The 18,500-nt window shown below is 40.4% G+C and overlaps 1 protein-coding gene across 4 annotated transcripts in view; it reads left to right on the top strand.

The window, feature by feature from the left end:
* The window catches only part of CA10 (carbonic anhydrase 10), a 556,725-nt gene that overhangs the window by 76,989 nt on the left and 461,236 nt on the right, over positions 1 to 18,500 (top strand). For all 4 annotated transcript variants that reach the window (XM_010372201.1, XM_010372200.1, XM_010372202.2 and 1 more), the window contains one exon: positions 11,250 to 11,324. In XM_010372201.1, coding sequence (XP_010370503.1) covers positions 11,250 to 11,324 — 75 coding nt within the window. The remainder of the gene's footprint in view (positions 1 to 11,249; positions 11,325 to 18,500) is intronic.

Raw genomic sequence — 18,500 nt, 5'->3', positions numbered from 1 at the left:
CAGCACATACACATTTTCCTTATGGCTGTGATTTATGGGAGGCTGCATGAACCTGGGCATGGACTTGAACTCTTTTGATCTGAATTTTCATCCACCTGTTTAAAAACATAAATATACTCTACTACCAAAAGGAGCTACAATATTTACAGAGAAGAAATCTGTACCTGATTCCAAACAGATAAATAATAGTGAAATTATAGAATAGATTTCTATGAAATGTCCATCTCATGAGCTCATGACAGAACAGATTCATCCATTAGATAGAGTAGTGATGCTTCTTAAGTTGCCTATTTGTCAGAAGTCAAAATTATATTTAAATGGTTAATGTTATTTTATTATGTATTTGTCCTGAAAGTACCCCCAGAATTTTCCTTTCAGAAATAATAATTTATACTTTTGTGGCAATGCAGATTGTTATAACATTTTTTACAAAGTAACTTGACATATATACTTCTGTCCCTTGACTCTGATTTTGGCTCACTGTGCTAAAGAAAGGTCTAAAGGAGGATGAGCAAGGGAAGCTTTGTACCTGAAAAGGTCAAGTGCAGTATTCAAACAAGTAGATAACCAATAGGGAAGGAATAATTGGTAAATTATGGCATATCTACTAAAAGAACTATTATCTGCACATTAAAAATAATGAAAAAACAAGATGTAATGTTTGGTGAAAGAAGCAAAAAAAAAAAAAATGATAGCTATCCTCTTAAAATTACAGAGATTAGAGGTAATCTTTTTGTCCCTTTTCTTTTGTGTTCCACTATTATTGTTTGAGTTATACTCTTCTTTGAATTCTAAGGACCTTTTATCATTAAACTTATTCCAAGGAAATAATGGAGGGTAGTCATCAGAGTGAATATTTCTGTAAAACTTGTCAATAACATTTATAAATGGAGGTTCACATGTCATTCTCCCTTTCCTAGATTTATTAAGCAAATATTTGTTAAACATTGTGCCAGTGTACCCCTATGATATGTGTTGCATTATGGAAGACAAAGCACAACATTTTTACCCATGAGACAGTTTTAATTTAGTCAGGGAGAGAGGAGTAATGGCAAAATATACATTAAAAATATACAAAGAAAGTGTTGCAGCCATGAGGAGACTAAAGAGACATGGCAAGTAAATGTAACATGGGATACTGCACGAAGTCCTAGGGCAGAAAAAGGACATCAGGTGAAAAATGTAAGAAATCTGAATAAAGCGTGGACTTTAGTTAATAATAATGTATCAGTATTAGTTCACTAATTGTGACAGACATACCATATTCAGCATAGAATGTTAACAATCAGGGAGCCTGGGTATGAAGTATATAATGAGAACTCTGTATTATCTTTGTAATTGTTCTATAGATATAAATTTCTATAAAATAAAGAGTGTATATATATATATAGAGAGAGAGAGAGAAAGACAAAAAGATAGAGTGGGAGAGACAGAAACGGCACTGGGCTATTTTCTCTTCTTCTTAACTTTAGTGGCCTCTTCCTCTTAGTATAATTTTGCACTTTTATCCTCTATTCAACCTTAAAATATTGAATATCCTGGAGTCTATTCAGTGTCCCTTCTGGTTCCTTTCTTCACAGTTCTCACAGTCTTGGTGACCTCTCTTAGACTCATGGATTTAAATATTATGTATATGTTGAAGAGCTGTAAACATACATCTCATCTTGACTTCTTCTCAGAACTCATTTTATATCCAATGGCCTATTTGACATCTGTCTCCCCATAAATGCTTACTAGCTATCTCTAACAGAACTCTTTACTTTATGCTCCCAAACTACTCCTCCCTTAGTCTCCCTGGTCATCTCAGTAACTGTCAACATCAAGTCACTCAGACTAAAAAAGGGAGTTTTCCTTGGTGTGTGGTCTTCAACTTCCCTCATCCAGTTCATTACCAAGTCCTATCCATGCTTCACCTAAATCTTACGATGTTCTATTTTCACCAGCACTGCCCTAGTTGAAGCCACCACCATCTTTCTCCTGGGCTGCTATCAACATTGTCCGTTCTCATTTTTAGCCTCTCTCTCTCCCGTATTTACTACTGTCACACCTATTGGCCACTTTTAGTTTTCTTAAAGAAGCCAAACTTATTTCTGCCAACTTTCAGTCTCTGAATCCACCTGAAATACTAGCACTGTTGATTTTCATAAAGCCAGATTGTTTTCGTTATTTAAATCTCTGATTATGTGTCATAATTTCAGAGACCATCACTGTCACACAATCTAATATGTTCTTCCAGTCACTTTACTACCTCACCCTCTATATTACAGAGTACTTTTCTCCAATTTTTCTTATATATTTGAATTCAGTTATTTTCTCTGTCTCCCTCCTGGAGAATGTATTAGATTTATGCAAATGTAATTGTGGTTTTACCATTACTTAACAGCAAAAACCACAATTACTTTTGCACCCACCTAATAACTTCATGGAAAACACGAACTTTGTACCTTCAACGCTTAGAACACTTACTGACAATCATAGGTACTCACTAAATGTTTCTTGAATTAATAAGAATGATAAATGAGGAATAGACACCAAATTCCTGAAATTCAGGGAAGTGAGGGATTACAGTAGAGTTGGAATGATCAGTACACCTTTCTTGAAAGGAGTGGGAATTGGAGAGGCTTTGAGAATTAAGTAAGACCAGGTCAAGAAAAAGTAGACAAAGAGGGAATTTCAAGGGGGAAAAGTGCAGAGTGAAGGTGTGAAGAGAGTAATAAACGTGGTATACTCGGGGACAGCAGGAAGAATGACTCTTGTAAATATTATGAGAAATGATATTAGATGTGTGGTAAACCCATATTGCAGAAATTCTAGAATACTAGGCTGAGAATGAGCCATAATAGGGACTTTCCTCTTGTTGATTTTAAACGGTAGTTACCTTTGAGCTTCTCTCGCTCTCTTTTTTTTTTGGGGGGGGGGTTGGGGGGGGAATGGAGTCTCGCTCTGTTGCCCAGGCTGGAGTGCAGTGGTGTGATCTCGGCTCACTGCAAGCTCTGCCTCCCGGGTTCAAGCCATTCTCCTGCCTCAGCCTCCCGAGTAGCTGGGACTACAGGCGCCCGCCACCACACCTGGCTAATGTTCTTGTATTTTTAGTAGAGACGGCATTTCACCATGTTAGCCAGGATGGTCTCAATCTCCTGACCTCATGATCCGCCCGCCTTGACCTCCCAAAGTGCTGAGATTAGAGGTGTGAGCCACCGCACCCAGCCTTGAGTTTCTTAACAGTAGTATCATGCTAAGCTTTTTAGGTGAAAGTAATACAGGCTACCCACCATCAATATTTTTTTCTTATCTCCCAACACAAGTGTAATTTTGTCAGCTTGCTTAGGTCTGGTCCAACCTGTAAGGTGATTCTAGGTCATACCCATCTTCTCTGCTTGGAAATAGTCGCTTTGTCACCCATTAGCCAGTTCAATTCTCGATTCTGAGTGTCCTAAAGTTTTTATGGTAGGTGGGGGTGTCACATAGGGTGGAGAGATAGAAATGAGTTTCATCCTGTCTCAAGAATTCAGGAAAAGCAAAGAATGACAGAGATGTAAATAGTTCCAGGTATGACACATTTTCCCCTTTGCTTTTAAATGAAACACATTGTGCTAAATAGAAGTGGGTTTGCTAAGAGGCTTTGATTTCCCTAGGCAGGGTGTCAGCTCCTGGTGCTCTTCCATCTGTCAAGCACGTGTGGGCCTGTCAACCAACTTGAAACCACTTTTGTCCACATTCCCACTGACCACAAATACAGGCGTCACACACACAAGTCTTTGGATATAGACTAAAACCTCCCAAGGATTGTGTGAGCTGGACTGCAGGTTGGTATAATATACAACTTCACTACCACATTTATCAGGCATTCACCCAATATTTTTCTGGCGCTTATTATGTACTAAACTTTTGCATAATAATGGAATTTTTTTTTTTTTTTTTTTTTTTTTGAGACGGAATCTCGCTCTGTCACCCAAGCTGGAGTGCAGTGGCGTGAACTCGGCTTACTGCAACCTATGTCTCCCGGGTTGAAGCAATTCTCCTGACTCAGCCTCCCACGTAACTGGGATTACAGGCATGGACTACCACACCCTGCTAATTTTTGTTTTTATTTTTGTTTTTGAGATGGAGTCTTGCTCTGTCGCCCAGGCTGGAGTGCAGTGGCATAATCTCAGTTCACTGCAAGCCCCGCCTCCCGCGTTCACGCCATTCTCCTGCCTCAGCCTTCTGTGTAGCTGGAACTACAGGTGCCCGCCACCACGCCCGGGTAATTTTTTATATCTTTAATAGAGATGGGGTTTCACCGTGTTAGTCAGGATGGTCTCGATCCCCTGACCTCGTGATCTGCCTACCTCAGCTTCCCAAAGTGTTGGGATTACAGGCGTGAGCCACCGTACCTGGCCAAATAATGGAATTTTAAAATAAAATATATTCTCTGACCTCAGGAAGGTTACGGTTAGGTGGAAAAGAATGATATGGAAACCGATAGTGTGGGGCACTATCTAAATGTTAGAATGTAGGACCACACACAATACAGAGAGTGCACAGAAGAAAAATACCTTCCGGGTGTTGTAAAAGTCAAGCAGTTGAGGAAGGGCATTATCCCCGTTAGTCCAGTGAGTGCCATGCAGCTCAATGGGGCTGTCATTTTTGGTTCTTCTGATGATCCACGCACTTCTCAATGTTCCTGCTTCCCACTTAGAACACAGAGTTGGCCATTCAGGGAAAGACAGTGATGTCATGGATATGCATCCAATGTTAGAAGTACTTTTTTACCTTCCAACTTGTGGTGTTTCCTGGTCAATAGACTTGGTACCTTCCTCCTTGAATTACCTTCTCCAGTGGAGAAATGCAGTATCTGAGGGAGACAACTGTTCAGGGCTTCTACAATTACATTCAAATGAGGTAACCACAGCAGCGTATGTACTCTAACTGCCTCTCCTCTATATCCTCCATCTTTGCTAGTTGTAGACCACTTGGCACAGGTATAGCTTGGAAGCTCATTTTTTGCAATGTGTGTGCTTATGGTTTGGTACGTTTTGACTGCTGGTGAAGTTTTATTAAGCAATGTCCCTTCCCTGACTGGATCCCTTTGTGAGGGCTCCTCTGTTCCCTGTTGCACCATTTCCTTCCCCACCTCAACTGTGCTGTCTCAGATGTTGCTTTTAAGTCTTGTTTCCCACCAGATCAAGAGACCACTGTAATTTCCAAATGGAGGTATTTTGCAGTTGTGTTTTCTCTGAACCTAAGTTAGTTAAATTAGTTGACTTGGAGCAGTAAGCTCTGTTAATGATAGGGATTTACTTACAGTCCAGATCGCATCATCTTTGGGAAGTTTTAGTCTGGATCCAAAGACTTGTTGGTGTGATGCCTGTATTTGTGGTCAGTGGGAATAGGAACATAATTTTTTTCAGTTGGTTGGCAGGCCCATACTTGCTTGAGAGAGTTTATGGACTTGTGGGAAGAATAAAAGGGGATTAAGATATTGTTCAGGTCTTTATTGACTCGTTTCAAAAATCCAACATGGGGTCAGGCACGGTGGCTCATGCCTGTAATCCCAGCACTTTGGGAGGCCGAGGTAGGAGGATCACGAGGTCAGGAGATCAAGACCATCCTGGCTAACATGGTGAAACTCCGTCTCTACTAAAAACACAAAAAATTAGCTGGGCGTGGTGGCAAGCATCTGTGGTCCCAGCTACTTGGGAGGCTGAGGCAGGAGAATGGCGTGAACCAGGAGGCAGAGCTTGCAGTGAGCCGAGATCGCACCACTGCACTCCAGCCTGGGTGACAGAGCAAGACTCCGTCTCAAAAAAAAAAAAAAAAAACCAACATGGGTTGTGGGTCTTGTTATATAAGGCTCCACCAACTTTGGTGGTTTAGTCCAATGGAAATCAGGTGGAGAGAGGGAAATACTCAATTTTATGTAGATGCTGGTGACCAGTTTCAGATCTGGAAAAGATTTAGTATGACACATAGCTTCTACAGTACATATTGATTAGATACCAGGCACATGTACTTAGAAACTCATATATTTCAACATTCTGACTTTTTTGTAAAGTAGCTCACTTCTCAACATTTAAGTAAGAGAGAACTGGATAACAAAAATCTTTTAGATCCAAGACAGGACTGAGCAAACTGTGGCCTACAGATCAAATCCAGCTCTCTGTTTTTGTAAATAAAATTGTACTGGCACCCAGCTACACCCCTGCATATTGTATATGGCTGCTTTTGTGCTACAATGGCAAATTGAGTAGTTGGCACAGAAATAGTATTGGCTTCAAAGCATAAAATATGTATTATGTTGCCCTTTAGAGAAAAAATTTGCTGACCTCTGTTTTGAGATCCCAGCCTCTTATAAGTGAGATCCCTTCTCTGTGCAAGAAGGGATCACCAGAAGCCTCTGTTCCATCCAGAAACTTGCAAAACACTTTGCTGTTTCTTCATCCCCAAGGATGGCTTCTTCAGCTATCCCATTCATTCTGAAGTAGAATTATGTAAGATAATTCCGCTCATTTGTATAAGAAGCCATTGGAGCAATGAATGTTGTCTCTCAAAATCCTGAGATTCAGAGTTTCCTTTTGAAACTCATCAGTTCTCAAACTGCCACAGTGAAAAATAAACCAAGAATAAAATTGAAATAGATTTTTCCTTGCTATGTATATCTTTCCTCTGGCAGTGATGACAATTTTTATTTTCAACACAATTTTTTAAATTAGACACCTGGATTTTTCCCAGGGGCTGGTTGCACATTAAAAATTCTGATCCATACCTAGGCAAAGAGGAGCAGAGAATGCTGTAAAAGCTCAGGCGGCTCTCTTTCACCTGTTTGCTCTGAGGAATTCTCAATCAGCTCTTCACTCACTTCAAATCACATGTAAACAGCAACAAGATGACTACCAAGGATCTGGTGGGAGGCGTTAAAATAGGAATCCTGTATTTCTCTAGGAGCTCCATCTATAATAAACTCCTTGTAGTACTGTGGCAGAACTTTAAATGAGGTACCTTTTTAAATGTGCCATCCTTTCTAAATTGCCAAACAGTATGAGGCTAGACTGAGCATCCAAGGGCATTTGAAAACATTACATAAAACACCTTTATTTTCTTCAACTCTAGTCTGCAGCCATTATATTTTGTAATTGACAGACATCAAATAGGCTCTTCTGGCTGACTGATTTTTGGAGGGTGAATTTGGTTCTTCACGAGGCACATCAAAGACAGCTAACAGGAGCTCTGCAGTTCTATTATTACAATAGGTGTTATTCAGATGGTCTGATTGTCTTATTACCTGCTAAAATCTTACATAGTTCTACCTCTGAATGGATGGGTTAGCTGAAGAAGCAATGACTGGAGATGAAGAAAGAACAAAGTGTTTTGCAACTTTCTGGATGGAACGGAAGCTTTGGGTGATAATCTTGTCAGTTCCAATACTCTTAGTTACACAGGGACTTCTTTCTTCTTCCTTCTAGATAGATGTTTCTTAAATTGATATTTCAGTTTGACTGATAGGTTGTTCTTATAGGGGAGTATAGAAGATGTGCACATGTAAGAGAGATAAAAAGAGGGACTAGGAATGCATCTAAATATCTGAGAACCTAGTCATCGTACTCAGGTTTTATTAGAGTTAGCTTTCCCTTTTTTGCCATCTTGACAACACGCATCTATGCTTTCTCTTTTTTTCCTTACTGCTTTATCTCTTGTAGAAATGACAGTTTCTTAATGATATGGTCAAATGGCAGGAAAGAGTAGAAAAAATATTTGAACATACAATGCGGTGGCAAGTGTATTCGGTAAGACACTGCAATGCAGATATATGGGGAAAGATGTATCTTTTGTCTACTTAGACAAAGCGCTATCCTCTGATTAGTGTTTAACGTGTTTCATTTTATCTTCTTTTAGCACACAGAAGTACTATAAATAGCACCTTTACGTCAGTGACTGTCAATAGGGATGTCACTGTTTCTGAGGGAATATTTTGGAAATAGGTGAGGGCACTTGAGATTGTTATAATGAAAGAGTGGCAATTAGCACCAACTAAAGGGGGACAGAGATGCTATGCTCTGCAACATATTAGATAGATAGAAACAATGATAAATTATCCCATGTCCCAACAGACATTCAAGTGAGTGGAAAAACGGTTTTATTTATTTGACCCTCCAGTGAAACTCCATTTTGCATATGCACACAAAGCATGTCTTACAAAGTTTTATTATACCTGGTTCTTTAGCAATGCAAAGATTTAAATCAAGAGAAGGTGGTACTTAATTGTGTTCTCATCTTTGCCAAGAGTTCACTATTTTGGAAAATCACGTACCATTGAGAGCAATGCCACTTGTGGATTCTGGAATCTCTAATAGAATACAAAGTTGTTATTTGTGTCTGTGTCAATCAAGCATCCAACTTCTTCATTTTCTCTTCTAGTGCACCATGCTTGAGTATTTACATATTGAAATATATAATATTTTGTTTTACATTATGTTCCTTGTATTCCCCCTTGTATTATAGTTAAAAGCACTCTATTGATTATATTGATTGTTTTTCTTTTTGAAATTATGTATGTAAATTAGCACTCAACAAATTTTTTTAGTAAAGAGCCATGGAGGAAACATTTTAGGCTTTGTGGGCCAAATGGTCTCTGTCATAACTATTCCACTCTGCCATTGTAGTGAGAAAGCAACTCTAGAGAATATGTAAATAAATATGTGTGGCTATTTGGCAATAAAACATTATGGACACTGAAATTTGAATGTAATGTAATTTTAACATGTCAAAATATTTTTTTCAACTCATTTTTTTCCAACCATTTAAAAATGTAAATTCATTTTTAGCTCTTGGGCAGTACAGAAATCAGGCAGTGGGCCATATTTGGCTAGCAGGCACTAGTTTTCCAATCTCTGTTCTAGTGTACCATACTCAAGCATTTTCACGTTGAAATATATATTATTACAAATTTCTTGTATTTTTATTTATATTATAGTTAAAGCACTACATTACATTTTTAAAGTGATGTGTAAATACTGTAAAAACTTTTGTAAAACAATTAGATAAAAAGCTTAACGTAAAACAAAAATCGAGTCCTAAGTGGATATTTATTTGGGGTAATGAAACACATGCAAGAGAATGCAGCTTCCCCAACGACTGTCTCGTAGAATAAAGAGAGAAGGCTGGATTTATGGTTTAAATTGTTTGATGACAGTCAGCAATCCTGATTGGATAAAACTTGGTGTGAGTTTTTATAGAACTCTGAAGTTTTTGCCTGTGATAAGGAAAACCAGTCCTGGCTTATCTCTGATGCAAAGCTGTTACGTGATGTTTACAGTTCAAACTTTCAAGATCTTAGAAATGTGCATTTTTCCCAGGCTTGAGACATTTTACATGTCTAGCAGAGCTAGGCTGAAGTTTAGTGAATTATCAGGGTTGGGGTTTGGTTTTGTTGTTCTTTTTTAGTAGGTTGTACTGTCTGTGAATTTTATTTAATTATACTCAAGGCGAGCATTACAAAGTGGTTGTTTCATTAGAGGGCCATTAGATATCTGATCTCACAGGTTTCCAAGCCTTTGGGATTCTCCCCTGGCTCCTATGATGACTGTCTAATGAACTGGGGGAGAAGGAGCGTGAGTCAGGCAATACCAAGACCCAGAGGAAGAATCAGAGCCCTTTCTGAACTCTAGAGAAATGTTCTTTGTCTACCCACTTGGGGAATTTTGCAGCCATAACCAAACCTTGATTTGGCTTCTTGACTTGGTCAGGTCTAAAGACCTCCTGGCTGACTTCAAATCTCCTTGTCTTTCCCTGGTGCTACAAATTCCCAGAGTCTCAATTTAATCTTCTGCCTGACTCCCTGGTTGGACAGAACATTTCCGGCTTCTGCTTTGAGGTCACTTCCTCCTTTGCCTGCTGTCCCAGAGCAGATGCACTGGCTTCCAACTCAGTTGACCTCGGGATCTTCCTCAAGGGTTATGGAAATGTCTGAACTCTATCCACACCACAGAGGCAATAAGAATACCAGGAAATCCAGTGTACTTTGGTGTGTCCATGCCCGAGATTTGTGCTGGGCAAATTTAAAGGCATTATTTTTTTCCAGAATCTTAAATAAGCTCTTTGTCTCTCTTCTATTTGTTTTTAAAGTCCCCTAAGCCCACTGTCAGTTCCAGAAGGAGTGGGCTTCAGTTTCACTCATCCTATGTCAGAAAATCTCCTTCAACCGCAAAGATACAAGCCTCAGGGCTCTTAATATCCTAGGAAGAAAAAGTATCTTCGCTATACTGTGAGAAGAGACTTGAAGCTAAACAATACAAGCTTATCTGGAAGCTAGAGACATCTAGTAAATCTTCTCTCTATACAAAGCCTTGCATTCAAACCCATTGTCTTAGACCCATTCTTTCTAATTCAGAATGATGAGTCTTTTCCCTAGAACTTTGAAGAGTAAGGCAGGAAAAAAAAAAAAAAAAAAAAAACACCAGAATTAAAAAAGGAAAGAAAAAAGTGAAGGTTTAACATTAACTCTATAGTAGCCAAATTACAAATATGATTGATTCACTTATTTTCTTCCAATGTGGCTAGGAATTGAGGTATGAATGTAGTTTAATAAAGGGATAAGCAAATTTATGTAGCATGTATACTTTGGGGTTTGCATGCATGTGTAATGGCATTGCCCCAATTCACTTGTCAACTGTCATGAATTCAAGGGTTTCCCTGAGATCATGTCAGCATGACCTTACAGATCTCCACAATATTTTCCAATATCTTGAGCCCTCTGCCCTTGAGCCCTGTGATGTCAAAAACCTTCACCACAGTTATTTATATTCTTGTTTTCATTTTCCTGGGACCTAAGGAAAGCTGGCTGGGTATACCTTTCAGCCTTCTACACTGGCTCCTTCAGCAAACTTCAATCTCTCCCAAAACAAGGGTTCCATGGACATACATGGATGCGATATGCCTCCTCTCCTCAATTTCAGCAGGGTGTGTTTGTGTGTGTGTGTGTGTATGGGGAAGATGATGAGGACAGGTAGCAGGGGACTTAAATACGTAATTACTATCTCTTTAACATCAATTAAAATATCTGAGTACTTTAAATAAAAATTTTGTTTTATTTACCCATCAATGATCTATTTGAAAAAAAGAAAAAAGGAAGGGAGAAGGAAGGTTCTGTTGTAGTATGACTTTGGGGTAGAAGAGGATTATTTTATGGTATCCACCCTTGTTGCTTGGACAGCTGGGACACAGTGCTTCTCTACTATCATCTTAGTCTCTCTTCTTTGCTTTTCCTTTAGCTCAACAGAATTCACCAAAAATCCATGAAGGCTGGTGGGCATACAAGGAGGTGGTCCAGGGAAGCTTTGTTCCAGGTAAGTACACATTAATTCTTATTTTTTAAATTGAATTACAATGAAAGCTAGCATTATTTCCAGGATTTTACATTGCAAAAGGTGAGGCAATCTAATTTATGTGTGCAATGAATACTCCATCAAGACAAAGTTTGTTAAGTAATGGGCAATTAGAGTACTTTTTTTTTTCCATCTGAGCCTGCAGTCTCAATGTCCTTCAGTCTATAGGATGTCCTCAGGGGCAGGGGGATAGATGATTAAGGGCCGAAGCTCTGTCTGCTGACATTTGGTTAAGTGAGGAAGAGCCATTTCTTAACATTAATGAAACAGGAACTATGAAAAGACTAACCATGGCAATGGAGCTTGCTGGAACACATGCTGTCACTTTAGCAGTATCCATGGCCAGGACTTAGCACATCGGGCCAAGTATCAGCTAAAAATACCAGGCAAAGTGGATCCTGTCAGCATGGGGGCAGAGGACAGAAAACTGAAGACAGATTAAAGCAAGGATTATATTATGACTTTAGTTCAGAAGCAAGGTGGAGGGTCCCTGTGTCTCCTCCCACTACTCTTACCCTCATTATGGTCCTCTTGCTTTTGCTGCTTTAGTAAAGAGAAAAAGCAAGCAAAAGGCAAGGATAGAAGGGAAGGCAGGTGACATATTTCAAAGTATTTTTAACTGCTCAGATGTGAGAATAAGAAATAAAGCTCTCAACAGGAGCCAGTGTGCAATCCCTACTCAGGCACTGAAAACAGAGGGCTGGAGATGTCAGTTGAGGTCTCTGTAGTTGGTGGCAAATAGAAAGACCAGTGTCCCAGGTCACCTCATTGATTCTTGGCTCCTATGTCTTCTTTTCCTGTCCTACTGTAGAGTCTATTACACCAGCTGTGCAGAGCTAAGCAAGTCACAAAACCCCTCTGGGCATCATTTTTCTCATTTGTATGATGGGGCAATTATTAGTACTTGTGAGGCTTTGCAGTAGAAGGAAAGCAGGCATGGTAAGGGAGAGTGGGTGACCCAGGAAAAAGCCAAATGGCTGCCAAATAGCTTCAGAAATGAACATTATTCACTTGATAAATTTACTATGGCACATCTATTCTATGGCCCAGTGAACACAGAAACTGAACTTGATTAATTCATCTAGAAGTGACCAGGTTTCTTATGATAATGTTATAACAATTTCATTGGCACAAGCTATGTTCATGTGAAATAATATCGACAAATGGCATTCAATTCTTACAACTGAGGACACCCCTTTTAAAGAAATAGAATGTTTATATACTTTCCTCCTAGGAAATCTGTCATATTCAAGATATCTCAGAAGTTACATTTATAATTATATTCTTGTACCTTGTGAGTATGGAATTAGAGAAATAAAGGGTGTTCTCTCCAGGTAATAAGAAGTCTTGCTAAATTAGTACTACCCCTGAAGAGAACATCCTCTGTAGTGATTGACATGTCCATGAGTAGAACTGGGTGGTCACTGCAAAATGTTGTGTGTCTGCCTCATATTTTTTAATGTTTTCCTCTCTGTTGTCACATTCTTTCTTTAATGTGTTCAGGGCCCTATTTTGAGTTGGTTGTTGCTTCTAAGACAACCACAGGAAATAATTTTTATTGTCCCCTTATGTGTTCAGATAAAGGAACTTAACTTTTCCTTACTCTCAAATTTAATTGAGATACTATGTGTAAACCTTCCTACATGGGAAGCAGTGAGGTGTGCAAGTGTGATCATGGCCTCTGAAGTTAGACTGGACGGGACTTGAGTCTGCATTCTGTGGTTTCTTGTTGGTAGAACTGTCAGCAAGTTACCTACCCATTCTCAGCCCCCTGGGTTCTTCATCTGTAAAGTGGAGATAAGAAATAAATCAGTTTTGTGAAGTTTGCTGAGGATTAAATGACAAAACGGAGGTAAAGTGCATATGGTAACGTCTGGTGCATGTTGAGTCAGTGTATGTCCATTGTTGTTGGTATCTGCTTGAGAAGAGGGAGACAATTACAAACTGGAAAGTGTAATAATGTGTGTAAGGGTTTCTCAAGATGCCTGAAACATGGGGGATGCTTGAATTTATAAGGTCAAGGGTTTCTACACAGTGGATAACTAAAAGATGACTTCCTCATCCTCCGAATGTAACAGTTCTAAAGCCTTTTGTCTTTCTGGTAGAGAAGATTGGTATCTGATGATTCCATGTTCTAAACTTTTGGGAACTCCAACTCTGTTGAAAAGGATAAGAGTCATGAGAATTTGTGAATTAAGTAACTGAACCTGGACTCTAACATCTGACTCCAGATGACCTACTTTATCTGAGTGGGTAGTTGTGGCAAACAATGGACCCCTTACCTCTTATTACTTGACTGTGAAGTTAAGGGTGTTCTTCAATTTGTTACTGAGATTTTTTTCAGGTTATGGATGTGTGAAACAGGAGAGAACTTGATATGACTGAGCTAGTTTTATCATCCCATAAGTTCCTCACTAAAGTGTCTAGAAAGAATAGTCAGTTGGTATAACAGTTGTGAATCTGTGACTTCAACAAAGCTGTGGTAGATAAAAATATATGAGCTCTATAACAATGGTGAGTACAAGGTTAATTCAGCACACAAATGCCCTACTTTGGTCAGTTCAATAGCATTTATGGAGTACCTATCTTGTGCTGAGCACCAGGTTTGGGCGGTTAATAAACAGGTAACTGACACATGATTCTTACTCAAAGGTGAGCCTACAGTCTAAAGGGGAAGATAAGCCATAAATCCATGACTCAGGATAACAAGGGCTCCAATAGGGTTTATAAATGTAAAGGAGGCAACACAGTATTGGGATTCTGCCTGCCTAAGTGTTTAACAGATGTTGTTTACCTGCTCAAACCTATGCCTTCCTCTGGCCTCACCCACAACTAGAATCTGTCTTGCAGGCAGAGCCCTGACTATGCTTGCACATTCACCCTCTATACCATCATACTCTCAGGGAAGGTGCCCCTTATCAGCCACAGAGGGTTACTCTTGGCTGAGATTTACACCAACAATGGTGATTCTGGTGTCTTCTTACTGGTTTAGACATTGTGATGGCTAATTTGATGTGTCCATTTGGCTGGGTATGGTACCCAGATATTTGACCAAACATGACTGGATGTTGTTGGGAAGGTACTTTTTAAGACCAGATTAACATTTGCATCAGTAGACTTTGAGTAAAGCAAATTATCTGTATAATATGTGTGGGCCTCATCCAATGAGTTGAAGGCCTTAAGAGAAAAAGACCAAGGTCCCTGAAGAAAAAGGGAAATCTACCTCCAGAAGCCTTAGGCCAGGAGCAGCAATATCAACATTTCCCTAGGCCTCCTGCCTATTGGCTTGCCCTGTACGCATCATCCTTGCCAGCCATCATGTGAGTCAATTCCTTAAAGTAAATAAATCTCTCACTGTCACCTCATTCTGTTGATTCTTTTTCTCAGGAGAACCCAGAGTAATACACTAATATAGACATGTACATGTGATACACAGTTCTATTCATGCCATGTAAGGAGAAGCCTTCTGAATAAACTTGGGTACAAAAGACACACTAAGATGGCAAAATGGAGAGTTGAGAAAAATCCATATCTTCTATGGCTCACTTAAGGGTTGAATTCACTATGGAACTGCCTCACCACTTATTGTGTTAAGTGATGTAACAAACTTCTTACTGCTCGAGCCACTTCGAGTCAGACTTTCTGTCACTTACAGCCTAAAGCAGTCTTCTAGGGCCAGGCATCTCACTACAAGGCTAAAGGAAGAAAAGAAGTTAGAACTGGGTCTTGGCAAGGTTCAGGAATACTCAAATTGGAGAAGGGTGGGAATGTGAGGAATATTTGACAGTATAGGCAAAGAGGGATTGTATTAGTTCATTTTCATACTGCTTTAAAGAACTGCCTGAGACGGGGTAACTTATAAAGGAAAGAAGTTTAATTGACTCACAGTTAAGCATGACTGGGAGGCCTCAGGAAACTTACAATTATGGCAGAAGGCAAAGGGGAAGCAAGACACCTTCTTTACAAGGTTGCAGGACGGAAAATTGTTGAACAAAGGTGGAAGAGCCCCTTACAAAACCATCAGACCTTGTGAGAACTCACTATCATAAGAACAGCATGGGGGAAACCACCCCAAGATCCACTTACCTTCACCTGGTCTCTCCTTTGAAATGTGGGGATTATGGGGATTATAATTCAAAATGAGATTTGGGTGGGGACACAAAGCCTAACCATACCATGCCACTTTGGGTCACTCCCAATCCTCATGTCTCTGACATTTCAAAACCAATCTTGCCTTCCCAACTGTCCTGCAAATCTTAACTCATTTCAGCATTAACTCAAAAGTCCATAGTCCAAAGTCTCATCTGCGACAAGGCCAGCCCCTTCTGCCTATAAGCCTGTAAAATCAGAAGCAAATTAGTTACTTCCTGGATACAATTGGCATTGTATGGTACAGGCATTGGGTAAATATAGCCATTCCAAATGGGAGAAATTGGCCAAAACAAAGGGGCTATACAGACCTCATGCAAGTCCAAAATCCAGTGGGGCAGTCAAATCTTAAAGGTCCATAATGATCTCCTTTGACTTTGTGTATCACATCCAGGTCATGCTGATGCAAGAGGTGGGTAGCTCTTCCCCTGTGGCCTTGCCAGGTACAGTCTGCCTGCCAGCTGCTTTCACAGGCTGGCATTGAGTGTTCACAGCTTTTCCAGGTGCATGGTGCAAGCTGTTGGTGGATCTACCATTCTGGGGTCAGGAGGATCTTGGTCATCTTCTCACAGCTCCACTAGGCAGTGCCCCAGTGGGGACTCTGTGTTGGAGTTTGCAGCCTGCATTTCCCTTCCACACTGCCCTAGCAGAGGTTCTCCATGAGGGCTCCCCACTGCAGCAAACTTCTGCCCAGACATTCAGGTATTTCCCTACATCGTCCAAAATCTGGGCAGAGGTTCCCAAACTTCAGTTCTTGGCTTCTGTGCACCCACAGGCCCAACACAACATGTAAGCCACCAAGGCCTGGGGCTTGCACCCTTTGAAGCAACAGCATGAGCTATATGTTGGCCCCTTTTGGCCACAGCCGGAATGCAGGGCACCAAGTCCAGAGACTGCACAAAGCAGCAAGGCCTTGGGCCCAGCCTAGGAAATTTTTTTTCTCCTAGGCCTCTGGGCATGTGATGGGAGGGCTGCTGTAAAGACCTTTAACATGCCCTGGAGACATTTTCCCCATTGTCTTGGCTATTAAAATTTGGCTCCTTATGCAAATTTCTGCAGCCAGCTTGAATTTCTCCTCAGAAAATAGGTTTTTCTTTTCTATCACATCATCAGGCTACAAACTTTCCAAACTTTTATACTCTGCTTCCGTTTTAAACATAAGTTCCAATTCAAAACCATCTCTTTGTGAATGCATAAAATTGATTGCTTTTAAGAGTACCCAAGTCACATCCTGAATGGTTTGCTGCTTAGAAATTTCTTCTGCCAGATACCCTTAATCATCTCTCTTAAGTTCAAAGTTCCAAAGGTCTCTGGGGTGGAGCAAAATGCCACCAGTCTCTTTGCTAAAGCATAGCAAGAGGCACCTTTATACCAGTTTCCAACAAGTTTTTTTTATCTTCTTCTGTGTTAATCTGTTCTCATGCTGCTAATAAGGACATACCCAAGACTGGGTAATTTATACAGGAAAGAGGTTTAATTAACTCACAGTTCCTCATGGCTGGGGAGGTCTCACAATCATGCTGGAAGGTGAAGGAGAAGCAAAGTCTTGTCTTACATGGCAGCAGGCAAAAGAGCTTGTGCAGGGGAACTCCCATTTATGAAACCATCAGATCTCATGAGACTCATTCACTACCACAAGAACAGCATGGGGGAAACCACACCCATGATTCAATTATCTCCACTGGCTCTGCCCTTGACGTGTGGAGATTATTACATTTCAAGGTGAGATTTGGGTGGGGACTCAGTCAAACTGTATCACCATCTGAGATCTGAGCAAACCGTATCACCATCACTGAGATCTGAGCCTAACTGTATCACCACCTTAGCTGCTGTATGTCATCGTCCATATCGCTATCAGCATTTTGATCAAAGCCATTCAACAAGTCTCTAGGAAGTTTCCACATCTTCCTGTCTTCTTCGAAGCCCTCCAAACCATTCCAAGCTCTGCCTGTTACCCAGTTCCAAAGTCACTTCCACATTTTTGGGTATCTTTATAGCAGCACCCCACTCTCTGTGATACCAATTTACCGTATTAGTCTGTTTTCATACTGCTAAAAGAACTGCCTGAGACTGGTTAATTTATAAAGATGAGAGGTTTAATTGACTCACAGTTCGGCATGGCTGGGGAGGCCTCATGAAACTTACAATCATGTTGGAAGAGGAAGCAAGGCACCTTCTTCACAGGGCTGCAGGAAGGAGAAGAGGCGAGCAAAGGAACCACCACATATGGTGAAAACTCATTCAGTGTCAAGAGAACAGCATGGGAGTAACTGCCCACATGATTCACTTATGTCCCACCAGGTCGCTCCTACAACATATGGGGATTATGGGAACTACAGTTCAAGATGAGATTTGGGTGGGGGCACAGCCAAACCATATCAATGGGCAAAGGCCTGAAAGCTTGGAAGAGAATGTTCACTAGTGCAGGAAGAGCTCTGGTAATTAAGAGCAGCAGGGGCCTAATTATGGAGGGCCATACCAACTGGGAGTTTGGATTTTACCCGAAAGGAACTAGAAGTTTGGATTTTACCCTAAAGAATCAAAGGAGAGGTTGAACTCTTACAGAATTCAAAGTCAGAGAAGAGGGCCATATGAGCTAAGATAGGAGCAGTGAGGGGTCTGGGGAGGGTGCAGCTTCTAGGATTAGGGACCTTGTCTCTTTCCACCCCCCATCCCTCCAGGATATACCTCAGGGCTTCCATGCACCAGGGGCTCAATGTTTGCCAAACAAACTTGGGTCAGAACAGACAGCAATCTTTGTTCCTTAAAGAAAAAGACAAAGGCTTGACTCTGGAGACAGTCAAGGGCTCTTCCTCAACCCTTAAATTGAGTTATAAAATAACAATAACAAATACATCAGTACAATCTGCAGTACATGCTATAAAGGGAAAGTACTCAAGGTTTTGAAAAGCCTAGTAGAAATAGTCTGGAAATCAAGGAGAGCCTCCTTGTGTAATCTAGGAGAAGCTTAGCTAAGGAAGGACATTG

Source organism: Rhinopithecus roxellana, chromosome 19 (assembly GCF_007565055.1).
Source record: "Rhinopithecus roxellana isolate Shanxi Qingling chromosome 19, ASM756505v1, whole genome shotgun sequence".
Taxonomy (NCBI): domain Eukaryota; kingdom Metazoa; phylum Chordata; class Mammalia; order Primates; family Cercopithecidae; genus Rhinopithecus; species Rhinopithecus roxellana.
Note: the sequence above shows the minus strand (reverse complement) of the source record. Positions and strands in the feature narration are given on the sequence as shown.